General features: G+C 50.9%; 1 protein-coding gene across 6 annotated transcripts in view; it reads right to left on the bottom strand.

Annotated features, from left to right (window-relative positions):
* The window catches only part of TM6SF1 (transmembrane 6 superfamily member 1), a 39,342-nt gene extending 26,143 nt beyond the window's left edge, over window positions 1-13,199 (bottom strand). For 3 of the 6 annotated variants that reach the window (XM_068558612.1, XM_068558602.1, XM_068558650.1), the window contains exons 1-5: window positions 13,071-13,199; window positions 8,041-8,144; window positions 5,780-5,877; window positions 2,142-2,245; window positions 281-363 (exon numbers count right to left, since the gene is read on the bottom strand). In XM_068558612.1, coding sequence (XP_068414713.1) covers window positions 281-363; window positions 2,142-2,245; window positions 5,780-5,877; window positions 8,041-8,144; window positions 13,071-13,162 — 481 coding nt within the window. In that variant the 5' untranslated portion in view covers window positions 13,163-13,199. The other 3 variants (XM_068558621.1, XM_068558629.1, XM_068558640.1) reach the window with 3 other exon arrangements.
* Between the last annotated feature and the right edge of the window lie 4,919 nt (window positions 13,200-18,118).

The following is an 18,118-nucleotide window of genomic DNA, read 5'->3' as shown; positions in this document are numbered from 1 at the left end:
GAATGTAGCCACAAACACAATACTTACTCCACTAGATCCTTCTAAAAGTCAGGAAACACTGATATTAGATAGTCTAATTGTTCAGTGCACACTTCGGAAAATTGCTCAAAAGCATTTCTTAAAAGGTGAGATGGAAGGGAAAAGGAGTAATTCTGCAAAACAGCTTTTTTGGTATACTTGGAATTTCTTTGTTCTATTACAACCAAAATAGCTTCCCTATTTAAAAACAATTCCTATTGTTTCAGAAAAGGAAAGTGAACTTTAAGATAAAGTTTCTTACCTACAATGTTTCCTGGCACAAAAACAACAATGCTCATAATAATAGATCCGACCCAATATAGGCCAATGGTTCTATAACTTTCCCTGTAATGAAAAAAATCCTGACTTAACACATTTGTCTTAGAATACTATTAGCATAAGATGCTCCACAATATTATCTTTGTTCTAACTAGTAAAGTACGTGAATCAAAATGTACTGAATCAAGAGTAATAAATCAAATACAAGGAACCCTGGTGATCAAACTGCATTTCCATATGTGATACGCTATAGAACCCTCTTTGTGTCCCTTTGAATAGGAAATTATGCTTGCTACACTGATCTATTAAACCATACCATGGTCATCACTATCAAAGGAGTCCTGCATTTCACTATTATTTATGAAACTCACAGCATGAAAGTAAAAAGAAGGTTCAAAGAAAATTGGATCCATATTTTAAATCATTATGAGTAGTAGGATGTTAAGTGGACTTCCCCTGGTGTCACAGGATTTTAGCCAAAGCCCCAGAGATAAGTGTAATAAGTGATACCTACCCCATGTTCTGAAGGAGCTGCTAGACACATACCCCTAATCTTAATAGGCGATGTTGACAAAAACTGTTTGCAACTGATAACTGACAGTCACCTCCATAAAGGGCCATGAGAAATTCAAAAAGAGATTCTCTGATGGGAAAGAGAAGTGGAGAATACTGTGTGCTTCCTGCCCTGCCCCACCCCCCAAGCCAAATGCATCAGATCCCAAGAGGCCCGTTCACAATGACTGAGATTGTCAGCAGGGGGACAGACCAGAATGTTCCTCCCCAGCTGGATGCTAACCGAACCACAGAAACACTGGCCCACTCCTGGCAGCAAGCAGAGCCTGAGCATTCTCAGAAATACCTGATGTGTTCCCTGGAGCTTGGGAACATTCATGAAGAGATGGGCGGGGGGCCTAGAAAAGTCCAGAAATTAGTTGGAACTGTCCTTGAGTGGATGACTGAGGGCATGGGAGTGGCACAGGACAGTTGGTCAAGCTGAATTTCAACCTGGTGTGGGGCAAAATGCATGACTTTCTCTAACCTGGAGCCAAGGGGAGGCCTGGGAAAGTAGCTGGGCTTGAGCCATCTTTAAAGGATCCCCACCCCAAAGGGCGTTGCCTTCTGGGTTACAGAAGCCCCAGCAGAAAGAAGCTGTGGGTGTACCACCATGGGCAGGAGAGTCACACAAATTCAATCTGAGAGAGCATTGCTCATTTCAGGGATCAGTGTAATGCAGAGGTTCCTTCCTGTGGTAGGGGTCTCCAAGAACCCACACATGTGCCCCACATGACAGAGCCAGCATATCATAACAGAGGCTACCAATTCCCAGAAAACAGCAATTGTCGTGTAAGACTCTGCCCCTCTTCCTTTAACCCCGTGTACATACACACATGCTCCCAGAGGAGCCAGCCGCAGAGCAAGCTGAGAAGGAATAAAGGGACAGACCACGCACCCCAGCCTCAAAGCAGGCTGCTAAGCTTCAGGGGTAAGCCTGAACTGGAGGGAAAGAGAGCTCTGAACTGAAAGGAGTTGTTTGAAGTTTTGAATCAGTATGTGCTGGGCTTTAATTTCTGAAAATGAGACTGCTCTTACAAGAGAACATAATCAGAAAGTTAAGGGGTCTGCCCGAGCTGTCCATCATGGCAGAGGAGAAATCCAAAGGCATATGTTCGAAAGGCAGTGACACAAGGAAAAATAAAGCCATGTCTAACTTGTCTCCATAGACCCTAGATTCGTGTCCATGTGTACCTGCCTGTGTATGTGCCTCTATACATCCATTTTCCTTACCTACCCGCCTATCAATTGCTAAGGTAACAAAGGCACACCCACCAGGCGAACTGACTTACTCCCAGGCTATGGCTGCCACCATCACCAGATACATCAGATAATGAGCAGAGCCATCCCAGTAGCAGATCATGTGCCCATAGGCCGTGTTCAGATACGGTTCACCCTAAGGAAAGCATTAAACAGAAGTCCACTTTAAATATGACTCAGACACTTCAACACAGAACACCAGACCTGTACTGAAAGTAAAATAAAGCAGCAGAACATCTTCGTCTGCTAAAATGAAACTATTCTTAATCCCATACAATTACACAACTGGTAGAAACATGAAAATATACATTTACCCTGGAGCCACCAGAACTAGGGTCTGCCACAGAGGGTGGAATTAGAGAATGCCTGGCCTATGCTAGGTCAACACAGGTGTGCACAGTGATGCAAAACTGATGGCGTTACAGGCAGTCCCGGCCACATAACGAACTCACTGAGGCCAAGTCTAATCTGTGACTAAAGGTATTTGGCTCTGGGCAGAGGGGGTGGCCAGGGAAGACCCTGCTGACCAGAGCCACTGGCTGACCTTCAAAATTCATACTGACCCCAGAGGCTTGGTGGGATGAGTGTGAGGAAGGTACGCCTTTCCCCCGCCTCTGTCCCCATGCAGGCACAGACCAGCAGGCACTACACTCAGAGCTTCACACCCAACCCCTCGTTCAACCTTCCCAACACCACTATGGGATAGACACGATTGACTCCATTTTACAGATGAGGAAACAGAGGTTCGAAGAGGTTACTTGACCTGCCTAAGGTCACACAGCTAATTCCTAGCAGAAACTATACTACCAAGAAGACCTATACTTCTGAAAAATTTTTAATTTTATAAGCACAGATTATATGATGAACAACATTTCCCTTTCCCAGGTGCTTATGTTTCCAGGTGGCTACTGTAAAGTCACTGTCAAACTTGCCTGGGTTTTTAGTGTCATTCTGGCTCCACCTCACTTTCCTTTCTTCTTTCTCCATTTGTGCTCTCCTGCCTTGTTTCAGATGTTTTCCTAAGATGCCTTAAGTCCTTTCTACAACAAGGAACAGTGCAGATCAACCAGCCCATCAGTCAACCAACCAAGCAGGGGATTCTCTGAAGCTTTGCACTCCCCTGGGGCAAAGACTGCTCTCTGTCATCTTGCCTCAAAAATCAAATCAAGTGAAAATCACAGAGGTGGAGGAAACAACGTGAGTCATACTTCAGTACCCGTGCCTGGCCCACATCTTTTCTCTCTGACATGCTTTGATTGGATAATACTATCTAAGTTCATGGTTTTAATCATTGATGCCTACACACCTGGCTCTCGGGGCCAGTGCTGACCTCTCCTGGTGGCTTGATGGGCATCTTCAACTGTCTGGTCCGTGGGCCCTTCAAACTCACCTTACCTCCTTTAACTCACTGGCTTCCCCCTTCAACCAAGCCCCACCTGGCCTCTCTATTTTCAGGGCGACACCATTCAACTTACCCAGGTCAAAACCACAGGGTCGTTGTTCATTCCTTGTTCTCTTATGCACTCTGTTGGCAAGTCCTATCAATTTTACCTCTATAATGTCACCCCAGGCAACCCTCCCTCTCGTCATGGCCTAGTTCAAGCCCTCAGTGCCCCTCACTGGACCTTTCCCACATGGTCTTCCTACCTCTCTCCTCTCCTTCCAATTCACCACACTGCTGCCCTGGCTCTTGACATGTCACTCTTCTGCTCAAAAACCTGCCAAAGCTGCTGGTGGCTGTAAGACCAAGCCCCACCTCCTCTTATGTGGCAGCCGGGTCCCTGAGCCTGGCCCTGCAGACCCTCCCACAGTTACACCCCAGCCCCCCATCTCATACCCTGTCTTACCACCCTCACCAGCTCAACCTCCAGGCCCTCTTGGCAGCCGCCTCCTTCCTGAAACCTCCCCGCTCTGGACTCTGGCCCTGTGCTCTCCAGGCTTTCCTTCTGCCTCTTCGCCTGTCCCCTCACAGTCCACTTCGGAGGCTCCTGATCTTCTGGCCACGGTCTCCAAAGTTCCACCCTCGGCCCTCTCCTCTCTACCCTCTCCTTTCCTCTCAGACCTTCAGGTACCAACTATACCCTGATGGTCCTTGTATCTCTTCCCCGAGCTCAACAGCTGTGAAGCCCTGCCAGCTGGGACACCTGCCAGGATGTTCCTTACCCACCTGAGACTCCACACGTCCCCAGCTGAACTCAGCATCATCCCTGCACACGTGCGCCCCAGGCTGGCAGTGGGGAGACATATGCTGTTTCTCCTCTCTAAGCCTCATTTTTTTTCTTTTTCTTTTTTGGCCACGCCGTGCAGCTTGTGGGATCTTAGCTCCCCGACCAGGGCTGGAACCTGCGCCCCCTGCAGTGGAAGCACAGAGTCCTAACCACTGGACCGCCAGGGAAGTCCCTTCTCTTAAGCCTTTGCCCACACTGTCTCTTCTCCTTGGCATGCCCTCCACCCCCTAGTCTATCTGGAAAACGTTTATCATCCACTGCCACTGCCATTTTTAAAGAAGCCGAGGGCAGCAGCACCAACTCGCTGAGGCTCCCCCGAGTGCTCCCAGAGTCAGGTCTTCCTCAGTGCACGCCGCGCCCGGCGTGAGCCTCCATCCCTGCGCCTAGGACCATGCCATCTCACTGCCACATTAGCTCCTGGAGGGAGAAAGCAGGTCTTGTGACCCCCACAGTCTGCTCACCGAACATCTGCGGAACTGCATTTCCCCTTTTGTCCCTCTCCGGTTGAATAACACCAGCGTTCTTCCAAAAGCAGGAATCAGGATGGCACCTCAGCCCTTACTCTCCCCATTGCCCCAAACTCATCCCCGAGACCTACTCATTCCAGCCGCCCAAGTTCTCTGAAGTCCGTCCTTCTCTACTGTCCATGCTTGGCCTCCGTCTGGGCCATCTTCATGCCCTTGCTGGCCCTGCAAAAGCCTCCTGACGGGAGTCCCAGCTCATGACATCGACCCTTCCCGTCAAGCCCATCCTTCTCAGAGCTGACTGCACTGTTCATTGACTTAAAATCTTCCCTCACATGCGGGACAAAATCCAAACTCCCTTAGCTTGCACACAAAGCTCCCCATTATTTGAAACACAGATGAAGACTACACTTCCAGCTCTGCTCCTTATTTCCTGTGTGACCTTAAGTACGTTACTTAACCTCTCTGGGGCTGGATTCATCACACCATAAAATAAGGAAAAAGGACTAGCTCTGTCAGGTGCCAGGTAGGTCTGTCATGCTGTGATGGGGGGAGAAGTGCGTGTTCATCCTCACAATCAAATGGCTTTATTAACTGCCTCAGTGTTTGGGGCTTTATACATTTAAGACTGACCTGAGCTTTCTTAGAGAGTAGTGTATTAATAACAGTAGATACACAGATACTGGATTCATTTAAAGTAACCTCATTTATATTAAATACAAGTAAAGGGGAAAGGTGGTGGGTTGGGTGTGAGGAAGGAGCTGTAAGACCGAACGCCGAGGAGAACTGCCTCCCATGATCCAATCCTAACTTTCTGCTTCACCTTCCACGTGACTAAGTGTCCTGTGTCTATGGCAGCAAATGAAATACCGTGTGTCATCCCTGCTTACACTAAACGAAAGGATTTCCATCTCGAGCAATGCTGTTGGGGTCGCAGACCCTTTAGTTCAAGGCTTGTACTCACTACCGACCCCGTACCTCTCTCAAGTAGTATGTCATGAAGCCATCAATGATCCCGTCCTGTTCCAGTCCTATGATGAGGTTCACCACGCTGGTAAATCCAAAAACTGCATACACTAGAGCAAAGAAAGCAGGAGTTCAAAAAGCCGTAGCTCAGGGGACGTTGCCTAAGAGCCTGGCATTCGCCAGTAATGATTTCTTTTCATGTTTTCCAGAAGATACTGCGGACGTTGTCAATACGGACTAAAAGAACGTACCTCCTGTGCACGCAGCTGGATCTCTGCCCGTGTCGTGGAGCTGAGAGAGGACACCCCCCCTCCCCAGGGAGTAGCGAGTGACAAAGTCACCCACTGACTGTCCCAGAGGATTCTACCAGCCTGTCCCACCCATCCTCCACTTCCTACACGTGGCTGCCAGGGCCACATCTGCAACCCACCTGGGTAGCGGGAACAAAACCATTAACCAGTGGCCAAGGAAGCACAGAGGTGACCCCCAGGCTTAAAACATGGACTCAAAAGAGATCATTCATCTCAGTGGTTACCAAGCAGTCCGCCTCACGGTGTGTCCAACGCACTTGCTTTATCCCACACTGGAGATCCGAAAGACAGACAGCGGCTGACGTGCAAGTGACAGTGGCTTTAAGAAGAAAGGCCAGTGATTTTTTTAAAAAATGGATACGAGATGGAACCATTGAATGTTAAAGAAGGAAAGCCGTAGCATCTTAGAGAATCTCACTAAGGTTGTGAGAATCTCCTCAACGGGCTGAAAACTACCAGCAACAAACAGCTTAGGAATAATACTTTTTAAACAGTGAGTGATCAAATTTAGTGTGTGGCAGTTTGTCAGTAAAGCTGCATGTTCAAGTTGTAACAAATCGGTGTCAAACTATGTGATGGGCATGGATGGTAGAAAAATCTGATGGTGAATATCAAAACATCTGTGAAAAAAGAAATGGAGAGGAGAGCGGGGAAGGTTAACTCACAGAGAAGGGAAGCTGGCCTTGCCCTGAGTCTGCGTTTACATCTTCCCCAGAAGGAGCAGAAGGCCCACACGTGCCCGGCCCTGTAGACTCTGCCTCCCCGGGCCTCTGTGCAGGCCTCTGGTCCAGATCCCGCTGACAGTGATGAGCCATCAGGTGATCGGCCACTGCGTGTCCCCCAGGAGAGGAAGCCTTCAGCACATGCTCATTCGACTATTCTACCAACAATCGCCGGTGCCAACAGGAGCGTCAGACGCTGGGTCAGAGATGACAAGGACATTCTCTGCCCTCCAGTCTGGCCCTGTGGCTGCAGTGACAGACATGAGGACAGAGGGCTGAGGGCGTAGGAGCAAGGGTCCTCCACCCTGAGGAGTTGGGAGAGACATGAGCGCAGCTAAGCGTGGGCTCCACGGAGTATGGAGGGAGTGGGGGGAAGACGGCAGCAGGAGACCAGTCTGCAGAGGCGGGCAGAGGCCAGATCAAAGGCAGGTGGAGTGGGGCCTTGAACTCAGACAGGCCCAGCTCATCTCCTGACTGGCTGTCAGGTCTTAGGTAAGTTACATCATTTCTCTAAGCTTCAGCATTTTTTACATGCAAGTTGGGAGAAATCGTGCGGCTCAGTGCTGTCTCACTAACTGTGACCTTGATCACGTTTCTTAGCACCTCTGAGCCAGATTCTTCATCTGTGCAGGGAGGACATTTGTTGTGAGGATTAAATAAAATGATACTGCTAATGTGCTCAGAGTCACACCAGGCACACCACAGGTGCTCAATCAGTGGTGTTTTTATTCCTTTAACATACAAGTGTACTTGCCAGGCAATGGTCTGAGTACTTTACAACTAGTATCTTATTTAATGTTTGTACCAACCCTCCACGGTAAGTATTGATACTATTATTTTCCTCATTACACAAATGTGCAAACTGAGGCTCCATACGGCTACGTTCCATGCCAGGTGGAGGGCGCTGCAAACAGCAGGCTGAAGGCAGGAAGCCAGGAAGGAGCTGGTAAAAGAGCCGAGGTCAGAGGTCAGAGCATGGCTGGGGACAGGGGAGAGGAATGGAGGGGTGTCCTGCCTGGCCCTGGCAGCGACCTTCCCTCCACCAGGATCCCAGCTGCCACAGGGTGGGGTCCACAGCCTGGGAGAGACTTTAGCTTACAGGAAAACAAAAATACTCCCACCCTTCCCGCCGCTTTACCAGTGGGCTCAGAGTATTCACAACCACAGAGGGAAAGAGACTGAGGCCCGAGTGTTGTGCTCTTAAGTGGACACAAAGGGCTTCCCGCCCATGGAGACGTACCATAGAACAGTGGGTCCCGGGGTGGTTTCCTTTTGACCAGGACATGAGCCAACAGGGCTACCAGGAACAGGATGAGGGCAGCCACCCCTACAATTGTCCAGGAACTGCAACAACCAGAACAGGGAGGTGGTCACTTATCAAAATAAACACACTGGTGCATGGAATTTCCTGGCTATTGAATGCATTCTCTCGCAGCTCTGCCTCTGCCTATCCCTCAAGCACCGTGGAGTTCATGAAGTTTATCCGCAGCACTTGGGCCCCTCTGGGCTGCCCCTGTGACTTTCAGGGACCAGAGGTACTAGGTCCTCACTCTCCTGTCATCCTGCCCACCTGGGTGAACCATGTGTCCGAGCGCCCTCTGCTGCTGTCCCGCTGCCTCTGTCCACCTGCTCCTCCAAGCCCTGTTCCCAGTGTCTGACAGGTCTAACCACTGAATCTGCCTCCTCTCTCAGGGCCAGCTGGAAACCCTCAGACTGAGCTCCAGGGAACACACAGGAGTCACAACTACATACACCTTCTCAGTGGACAAGCCCACAGGCTGTGTGTATAACCAAAGGGGCCAGAGGACAAGGCCAATCCAAGGAGGGAAGAGCCTAGGCCGGGCCTAAGGCCAGAATGATGCTAGCCCCCCAACACCCAGGAAGCCAAGCCAACATCCAACCCCACACCCAGGAAGCCAGGGTGAGGCTAGGTTGGGCACAGCCCCTGGTCTTTCTCCTGGGAAAGGGCATGGCACCAAGGAGACTGGCGACCAAAGCCCCTCCTCAGCAGGACAGCACTAGGGCACGAGGCTTGGTGGAGTTAGCAGTCAAGGGACCTGGAGTCTAGTACCTACTCTGCCACTCCCTGTGTGACCTTAGGAACATCATGTCATTTCATCATCTGTTTTTTAATTCATTAAAAAACATATTGAGGAAAAATGCATTGTACACCCCTATGTGCCAGGCACTGCAGATGAAAAAGAGATCCCTGTCTACATGGGGAGAACCTATCTCAATAGGCTCTGAGCTCTCTCACCCAGAAGGCTACCTCCAGTCCTAAGAGATGTTCTCTCTCTCACTCCTCCACACCAACAAGGCATCCAGTTCTAGACAAAGCACCACCTGGCCCACTCCCATGGCCTGCTACACTCCTCAGTAGCCCTTGAGAGCTGCTGCAAGCACCACTCCTTAGCCAAGAGCCCTCCACACCATCACAGAGGACTTTTGGAAAACCTTTGCCACATGCCCCGGGACTTCTGGAAAGTATCCTTCACAGCCCACCGATACCTACTAATATCTGAGGGACGAACTTATGCTGAAGTTCACTCCACACACCTACAGCTGGAATGGGTGCTAGGCACCAGTCAGAAATCTGCCCCTAATGTCAGAGAGGTCAGTCAGGAAGTGATCCAGCTACTTGCAGGTAGATGGACCCCAAGGAGACTGGCCCCAGGTCCAGGAAAGCTGTATCCCCAGCACCTGGCCCCAGGACCCACTTAAGAGTAAAGGAGTGGGCTCTGAGCATCAGCAGCGCCCAGATTTCCAAATGCCACCCTAGACCTACAGAATCAGAATATTTCAGGGGTGGGGTATGGGAACGTGCAACCTTTTTCAAGAAACCTGGATGAGTATGCACAGAAAGTCTGCCTCGGGACCTCTTTTAAGGTGTTCAGGAATTGATGGATGAATGAGGGAGGGAAGGAAAGGGAGGGAAAGAAAGGAAGGAGAAATGGATGGATGGATGGGTGGATGGATGGTAGATGGATGGACAGATGGATGGTAGATGGATGGATAGTTGGATGGATGACAGATGATGGATGGTGGGTGGAGGGATGGATGATGGATGGTGAATGGATGAATGGATGGATGGATGGATGGACGATGGATGGTGGATGGATGGGTGGATGGACGGATGGTGAATGGATGACACAGTTCTATGATAAGAATGAGGATGACCATGTCAGTGACCAGGTAAGAGACTGAAATAGGAGGTTTCTAGCAGTGCACATCAGTGGATGCTCCAGGCTCCTCCTGTAGGGATGAGACAAAGGAGGAGAGGATGGAAGAGGAAGCTAATGTGGGTCAGGAACATGATGCTGGGCTGAAGCATCCGGTGAAGAGGGAAGAGGATAGGTGTGCGATGTAAGCTGACAGACATTTTAATCACAGCCTGAGACAGGTAGTGGCCAGGAGACAACTCCCATCCCTGCTCCTACCAAGGACCTAGGCTCGCAGCCAGCACCGTCACACAGCTGGTGCTCTTCTGGACTATGAGAGAGCAGTGTGAACTGGTTCACGGTGTCCTCTCACACTCTCCACCTCTGGGGGAGGAGCAAAAAATGAAGAGAAACTGGGGCAACAGATCACCTGTGTCTCCCAGTGACAGCCAAGTGCAGGACCTGCTCAGAACAGGGAGACATGGATCCAGCAGGGACTCGGGGAGTGGGGGGAGGGGTAAGGGCTGCCACTAACCCAAGGGTGGAAATGTTGTTAGTCTTGGAATGTGTGTGCGTTTTGGGATGGGGGGGCGGGGAGTTACTGATGCCCTTCCATGAACAGACAGCTACTGAGAGGGGTCATGTATGGGTGAGTATGAGCAGAGTGTTTGTGTGTGCGTGTGTGTATTTGTGTGTGTGTGTGCGTGTGTGTGTGTGTGTATGTGACAGAGAGAGAGAGATCCCACCCTTTTCTGACTCCTCGACTTAATTTGATTTTTCTGTTTTTCAGGCTTTCGTAAAAGGTCTGGTGGGAAGGAAGCTTCAACTAAGTCAACTAATGCAAACTTAACGGGATGCCCACTAGGCACGAGGCCCTGTGCTGGGCAGGACAATACTAAGGGGAGCTATGGCCTGAGAAGGTAAGTTCTGACCACAGGAAAGTAACTCCTGTGGGAAGAGCACAACCCAGCGGGGCTCAGAGGAGGGAGAGATCACATCTGCTTGGAGGGACCTGGAAGAGGCAGAGGTGGCATTTTCCTCTGGGCCATAACGTCCAGGTGTGGCTTCAACAGTCAGCTACAGGGAGGAAGGCATCCCCGTCAGAGGAAACAGTGTGAGCAACGGCAAGGAGGCGGGAAAGTTAAGGAGTGTCCTAGGAGCACAGAACAGTCCAGTGCGGCTGAAGCACCAGCACAGTGGGCTGGGCTGGTGGGCTGAGGCAGAAATGCACAGGGCACTGGGGCGGGAAGGGGACCTCTCGTGGGAGGCTTTGCCATGGGCTGGGCCAGAGAGGGCCAGTGCCAGGGGAACAGGAAGGAAGAAACAGATGCTAGCCCAGCCCGGGGAATTAGGGGGAAGGAGACAGTGGGAGGGCTGGAGGGAAGGAGTGGAGAAAGAAGAGGGAGGAAGCAAAGGCTACTGGGATTTTAACCTGCAGGAGGACAGGAAGAATGGTTGGAACCAATTATTCCAAACTCTGCAGGGCTTAGCAATGTGCTCAACAATACACAGCAATACATAATTCACCATGTGTTCAGTAAATGCCATCACCATCCTCCCAGTGGCTGAGGCCAAAATCTCAGTCATCCTCAGATCCTCTCCATGCCATGTGATCCTTCAACAAGCTGCGCTGCCCTCCCTCCCAAATATCCTCACACCCAGCCACATCCCTCTCCCTGCAGTGCTCCCTGTTCCCCTGCCTGGAAAGCTCTGTCCCCAGATCTTCCTGTGGCCACCTCCTGCAGCTCAAGTCACCTCCTCCAAGAAGCCTTCCCTGACCACCAGTCCCCCCCATCACTCTCATGTCGCCCCATTTTCTGTGCTGATGTCTATCTCAACACATGCCTACCCAATCTCTTGTGGTTTGTTCATAGCTATTTCCCCAGCACCTGGAACAGTGCCAAGCATACAATATGTACTCAATAAATATTTGCTGAACTGCCCATAATGCCATTTTAGGAGGGCAGGGTCCTCCATGCACTATATTCACAGACATGTGACATTCACTGCCCAGAGATGCTTCTTCCAGGATTTGTGCCCCAAGACTGGGTCAGACCAAGGGCTGTCACCGCCCATGCCTAGGGAGCACTCAGTATGGATGGGTGCCACCTGGATAAGGCTGTCAGCAAGTGGTGACCCCATGAACGAGAGAGGAGCAAGTCACTGCCCTGTGGGCAGACACTTCTCTACAGCCTGAAGGTCTGGAGGGGGTTTGCAGCGTACAGACTGATGCAATTCCCTTAGCACCAACTGCTGTGGGAAACATAACAGGTTTACTTCCTCTTCCCCGCAGACAGCAAGAAACATCAGCAGGCCCGGAGGTCTGGCACCTTTCCCACTGCTGGAGCAGGCCGGCTGCTGCCTGGTGCCCGTTGCTTGGCCAGGGGTCCCTCCCAGAGGAGAGGCAGGCCTCTGATCAAAATCCATGTGCGGCCTCCTTCAGCCCCACCCATTTCCTTAGCATGGAACTGCCCTGCCTCTCTGCCTCGCCGCCCATCCTACACAACACTGCGCCCTTACGGCTTTTTGGATCCCGACAATAGGATGCAAATATAGGCCATTTGACAGACAGGAGAACTGAGGCCGGGCCACACGGTTAGTGCCAAAGCCAGGCCTAGAACCCAGGTCTTTACCTGTTCGTTCTGGGCTATTTCTGCTAGTCATTCACAACAGTTTCTAAAATTAATACGAAATGACAAGTATGCGTGTGTCCATACATGGAAACGTTCCTGAGAAATGCGAAACGAACAAGGCACAGCCCGAGATAAGACCAAGCTCCAAGCTGTCGGTGTGTGTACCGCCCCACCCCTGCCCCTGGGCACTTCAAGGGCAGGGGCATTGCCTTATTGACCTCTGTAACCCCGGATACCTGGCACGGGGCGGGCACAGAGCGGACGCCCAGCACTTGCCCCCAGAATTGCGCCGAATGTCAGGGATGCCAGCCTAAGCGAGGACCCCGGCCCGCACGACTCCGGGCGCCTCCCCTCCTCCGGCCGCCCGCGGGGAGCCCTGGAGGCCGGCGAACCTCTGCCCTGCAGTTTGCGGCTCGGCCCCCTCTGAAAAGTTGCTGGGGCTCCTGACGCGCCAACCCCCGCCGCGCGCACCCACTCACTCGTGCTGGGCCGCCAGGTGGTTGAAGACGTAGGTGACCGGGATGGCCGAGAGGGACAGCACGAAGACCCCTGTGGCCGCCGAGGCACTCATCGCCGCCGCCGCCGCCGCGCCACTTGCACTTCACCGCATCCCCCGCGGGCGCCCCGCCCCAGCTTCCGGCTGCGCCCGCGCCCCTCGGCCGCGCCCTTCAAGGCGCCCCGCCCAGCGCGCCCAGCGCGCCCACCGTGCTGCGCCCTCAGCAGCGCCCCCTCGGCGCGCCCGCCCGCAGCCACCTGGTAAGCAGGGCCGCTGCACAGGCCCGAGAGGCCCCCTGCCGTCCTCCCGCCCGGGGCTGCTGGGACTCCACCGCGAGCGCCGGGCGGCGCCGAGGAGCGGCAACAGCCCCCTGCCCGGGGACAGGTGTCCCCAGAGGCGCGCGCTCTGCGGGAAGGCGGCGGACCGGGAGGTGGGCGCGGGGCCCCGGCCCTGGGCGCAGCCGGGAGCTTGTCATCGACGAGAGAGGCTCTGGAGAGTGTCTGGGCCGAACTGCGGGCAGGCAGAGGGTGGAGCCAGACCCGGGGGTGTCAGAGCGGGAAGAGCCCGCGAGATCATCCACGTGGGGAACCCTCGGGCCGGGGATAGGAAGGGATAAATGATCCCGAAACCTTGGAACCTCTCCACCGGAGCAGCCAACAGCCGGCAGCGAGCAGTGCTCCTAAGCCGAGTCCGAATTCTGGTTTAAACCCCGTCTGCTCACTCACCAGATGTTGACCTTGGTCAAGTACTTAACCTCTCTGTGTCTTTTCCCTTCTCTACCTAATGGGAATAACCCACGTCAGTGTGACTGTAGGATTCACTGAGTTAATAGGCATGAAGTGCGTGCCCAGTACTGCTCAGTACACTGCTATCACCTGCAATTCCCATTTTTACTTGGAGCTGACACTCCGAGGAATACGATGATTTAAGAGACTAGAACGCTATTCATTTCTATTACAGGTAACGTTCCTGGAAGCCATCTTACCACCAGCCAGCCTGCCCTAGGCCATACAGAGTACAAGGAAGCCAAGGGCTCTGCCCTCACACTGCTGTCAGACAGACAGACGCCCCCTCGTTACAGAGAATAATGCGGGCCAAGTCTGTCCTGGCTGCTTGACCACTGCTGTGGGGCGGCCCCTGGGACAGAGCCTGGAGTCCTCTACTGGCTAGGAAAGGGAAGGGAAGTGAGTTTCAGACAGAGGAGAGCTCAAGCAACCAAGGGAAGCACATGTACTTAGTGACCTTACACCTGCTAATGAGCTGAAGACACCAGCAGCTCGTTTTAGAGATGAGAGAAAAGAGTGGCAAAGAGGCTCTGAGCTGCCCCAGGGCCACTCAACTTTCAAAAGCCAGCTTTCCCAATCCCCTATCCCAGCGCTTCTTGGAGGCTTCTCAAACTCTGAGGACATAATGATAAAGCCTTGGCCCAAACTGTGACACATCCAAAGCTTCCCCAAGTGATGTCCTTACCTGTGACCTGGACATCATCCTCTTCCACAACTACTCCTAACCTTTACCAGCTCCTTAAACTCTTTCCTCCTCCCCAAGGACAAATACCTCATCCGAGACCCCTTCTCTCCTCCTAGCCAGTCTCCCAGGCCAGCCCAACCCCTCCATCACCAGCCAAACCTTGCCGAATCAATCTTGCCTTCTCTCTTATACCGTGAACCCCTCTAGCCACCTTGGGTCCTTCCCCTCAACCTAGACACACGCTCGTGTATGATCCAGTTTAGAAAAGTGCTCCCTGGACCTGTGTGTCCTCTCCATTTGCCATCTTCGCTCTTTCCTTGCTGGGTTGTTGTTGTTATTGTTGTTGTTTTTAATCCCTTTTAAAACTTTTTTTTTTAACATCTTTATTGGAGTATAATTGCTTTACAATGGTGTGTTAGTTTCTGCTTTACAACAAAGTGAATCAGCTATACATACACATATATCCCCACATCTCCCTCCCTCTTGCGTCTCCCTCCCTCCCACCCTCCCTATCCCACCCCTCTAGGTGGTCACAAAGCACCGAGCTGATCTCCCTGTGCTATGTGGCTGCTTCCCACCAGCTATCCATTTTACATTTGGTAGTGTATATATGTCCATGCCACTCTATCACTTCCTCCCATCTATGCTGGGTTTTAATGACCGTGTCTGTGCTAATAGATCCCATTTTATCATTCCTAGCACTGATGTCTCCCCTCAGCACTGCTCCCTGGCATTCCACAGGCACCTCACCCTCAACATGGCCAAAATGGAATTCCTCGTCTGCCGCAAGACCACTCCAGCTTTATCTCATCTGGTGGCACCACCATTCACCTGGTGATCCAGAAAATTGGCAGTCCGCATCGGTTCTGGCCAATCCCGAACTCCTGTGATTACCACAGTCCTCCTGTTACTTCCCAAATATCTCTCAAGTCTGACTCCCTATCTGTACCATTGCTGTCTCAGTTCAGGTCTCTACTATCTTCCATGTGCCAGCCTCCTCCCCTGTCTCCCTGCCTCTGACCTCACCTGCTCTAGAAGACCTTACCTGGCCGCCCTCCTGTGCCTCCCCCACCCTCTCTATCAAGTACCCTGCTTTGCTTTCTTCATAGTACTTTACTTATACTGTCCAAAATTATCTTGTTTACACATCTGCTTCCTGTTCTGTGTCCTTCTCTCCATTATGATATAAGCTCCCTGAGGTCAGGAACCTTATTTATCTTCTTTACCGTTCTATTTCCGTCACCTAGACTAACACCTGTATGGAGCAGGTACTCAAGAAATATTTGTTCACAGAATGAACGCTCTAGATCATCATTGTCTGACGGAAATATAATGCAAGCCACAAATGTGAACCGCATGTGTAGTTTTAAATTTTCTAGTAACCACATTAGAAAAGTAAAAAGACAGAGGTGAAATTAATTTTAATAATATATTTTATTTAACACGATATGTCCAAAAGATGATCATTTCAATGGTCATCAATATCAAAGGTGTTAATGGGAAACTTTACATTCTTTTTTTTTTAATACTAAAGCTTTGCAATTTTATGTGTATTTTACAGTATATCTCATTTCAGGCTAGTCACATTTCAAGTGCTTAATAGCTACCTGTGGCCAGTGGCTTCTGTATTGGACTTCACAGTTCTATATGTATTCCTCCTATCTTATCAAGCTGGCTTAGGTTATGCTCTCTGCTACTTTAGGAATGGGTGTGACAATTAAATCACTAACAAGAGGACTCAAACATCCTCAGAGAGTCTACCATGTTTCCAGCATTGTTCTAAGAAGTGGTCACACAAAGATGAATTACAAACACATTTCGCCCAAAAAGACCACAGTCTAGTGTGAGAAAAACACATGTAAACAATTAGCATGCAAGGTGATAAAAGATTTGTGCACAAATTGCTGTAGGAATCACCAATCTGTCTGAAGGGGTCAAGAAAAGCTTCAGAGAGGAGTTGAGGCTTTAGGCCAGCCTTGCAGAACAAGTAGAAGCTGGACAAGCAGGCAGGGACTAGTGGGGTTTTCCAGGAAATGGAAACAACACATGTGAAAGGCAGAAATGTATGAGAGAGCATGTCAGTCAATGAACTTCAAGCTGTTTGCTCTGGTTGGAAACACTCATGCATGAGGGGGGCTGGTGGGAAGTGGCAATGGAGAGGTGATCGGGGACTCAGTCTCAGAAAACCTCAAGGGCAGGGAGCATTTAAGATTTATGAGTAGGAGGAGAGGCTGACTTAATCAGAGTCACTTTTTTTGGAGGGGCGGGCATGCCACGAGGCTTGTGGGATCTTAGTTCCCCGACCAGAGATTGAACCCTGGGCTGCGGTAGTGAAAGCACAGAGTCCGAACCACTGACCTGCAGGGGAATTCCCCAGAGTAGCATCTTCAAAGATCTGCCTGGCAGCTGATGTGGACCATGGTTTAGAAAGAGGAGAGGTAGGAGGCAGGAAGTCCGGTTAGGAGGCTTATCCTAGCAAGAGATGATGAGGACCTGAACCAAAGTCATGGCAATGAGAGGGAAGAGGAGGGGGCAGATGTGAAAGATCTGGATAGGAATTGTAAGAGGAGAGAGCTGGGAGAAGGGGGCTTGAGGATGAGTTTGGTTTTGGATGTGTTGGGTTTCCAGTACCCATGGGACTCCCAGGAGGAGCCGTCCCATAGGCAGTTGGGGATACTGGTCTTTGGCACCAAGAGAAGCACAGGCTGCAGATACATATTTGAGGGTCACCAGCCTAGAGGTGTGGCTTAAAAATCAAGGAAATGAATTCAATGTCCAGGAAGAGGGTAGAGTCAAAGAGAATGGTACCAGAGGCCACCTGAGAGGGGCTGGTGAGCATTTCCATCAGCAGAGCAGCCCAAGGGCATCTGAACTCCATGGCAGAAGCATCCAACATCCCACACCTGTGAGCTGCTCCCTAGGAGTCTGCAAGGGACCCAAGGGCCATGGCAAAGCTTTGGGGTACTTTGGTATACATGTTGGAGCTTATATTATTTTGTTGACAAAAATTTGTCTTAATGCTGAAAATATGAGTGGTCAGAACACTTGTAGTGGTGAAGACTATTTGATAGGAACCCTCCCCAGGTTTCCCGGGAGGGCACAAACCCAGTGAATATAATCTCATTCTCCAGCACTGCAGTACTCTGTAAATTATAAAGGAATTCCATCAACATTATCCTATAATCTTCACAGCAGTTCTCTGAAGAATATGGAGCCATTTATGGATGAAGAAACTGGGGCTCAAAGAGGTGAGGCAACTTGCCCAAGGTCAAAGGGCTAAGACAGGGTGCACTTAAATTCAGATTTGCTGACTTTAAGTCACTATACCCATGATGCCACAGCTGACCAGCAGCAAAGCACCACATCGGGCACCTTAGAAATGGTGGGTGGACACCCTACAGATTTGGCCAGTTGACTCATTGCTTTAGGAGGCTGAGTTCTGGAGTTCTGCTCTATGCAAATCAGTAATTATTAAGTTGCCCCTTCTCTTGAAAAAGGGTTGGGTATGACTTAAAATAAAAGGCATTCAGACAATAAATTTGTTTTTTGATTTTCGGTTTT

Source organism: Eschrichtius robustus, chromosome 1 (assembly GCF_028021215.1).
Source record: "Eschrichtius robustus isolate mEscRob2 chromosome 1, mEscRob2.pri, whole genome shotgun sequence".
Taxonomy (NCBI): Eukaryota; Metazoa; Chordata; class Mammalia; order Artiodactyla; family Eschrichtiidae; genus Eschrichtius; species Eschrichtius robustus.
This window is presented reverse-complemented; position numbering and strand designations above follow the sequence as displayed.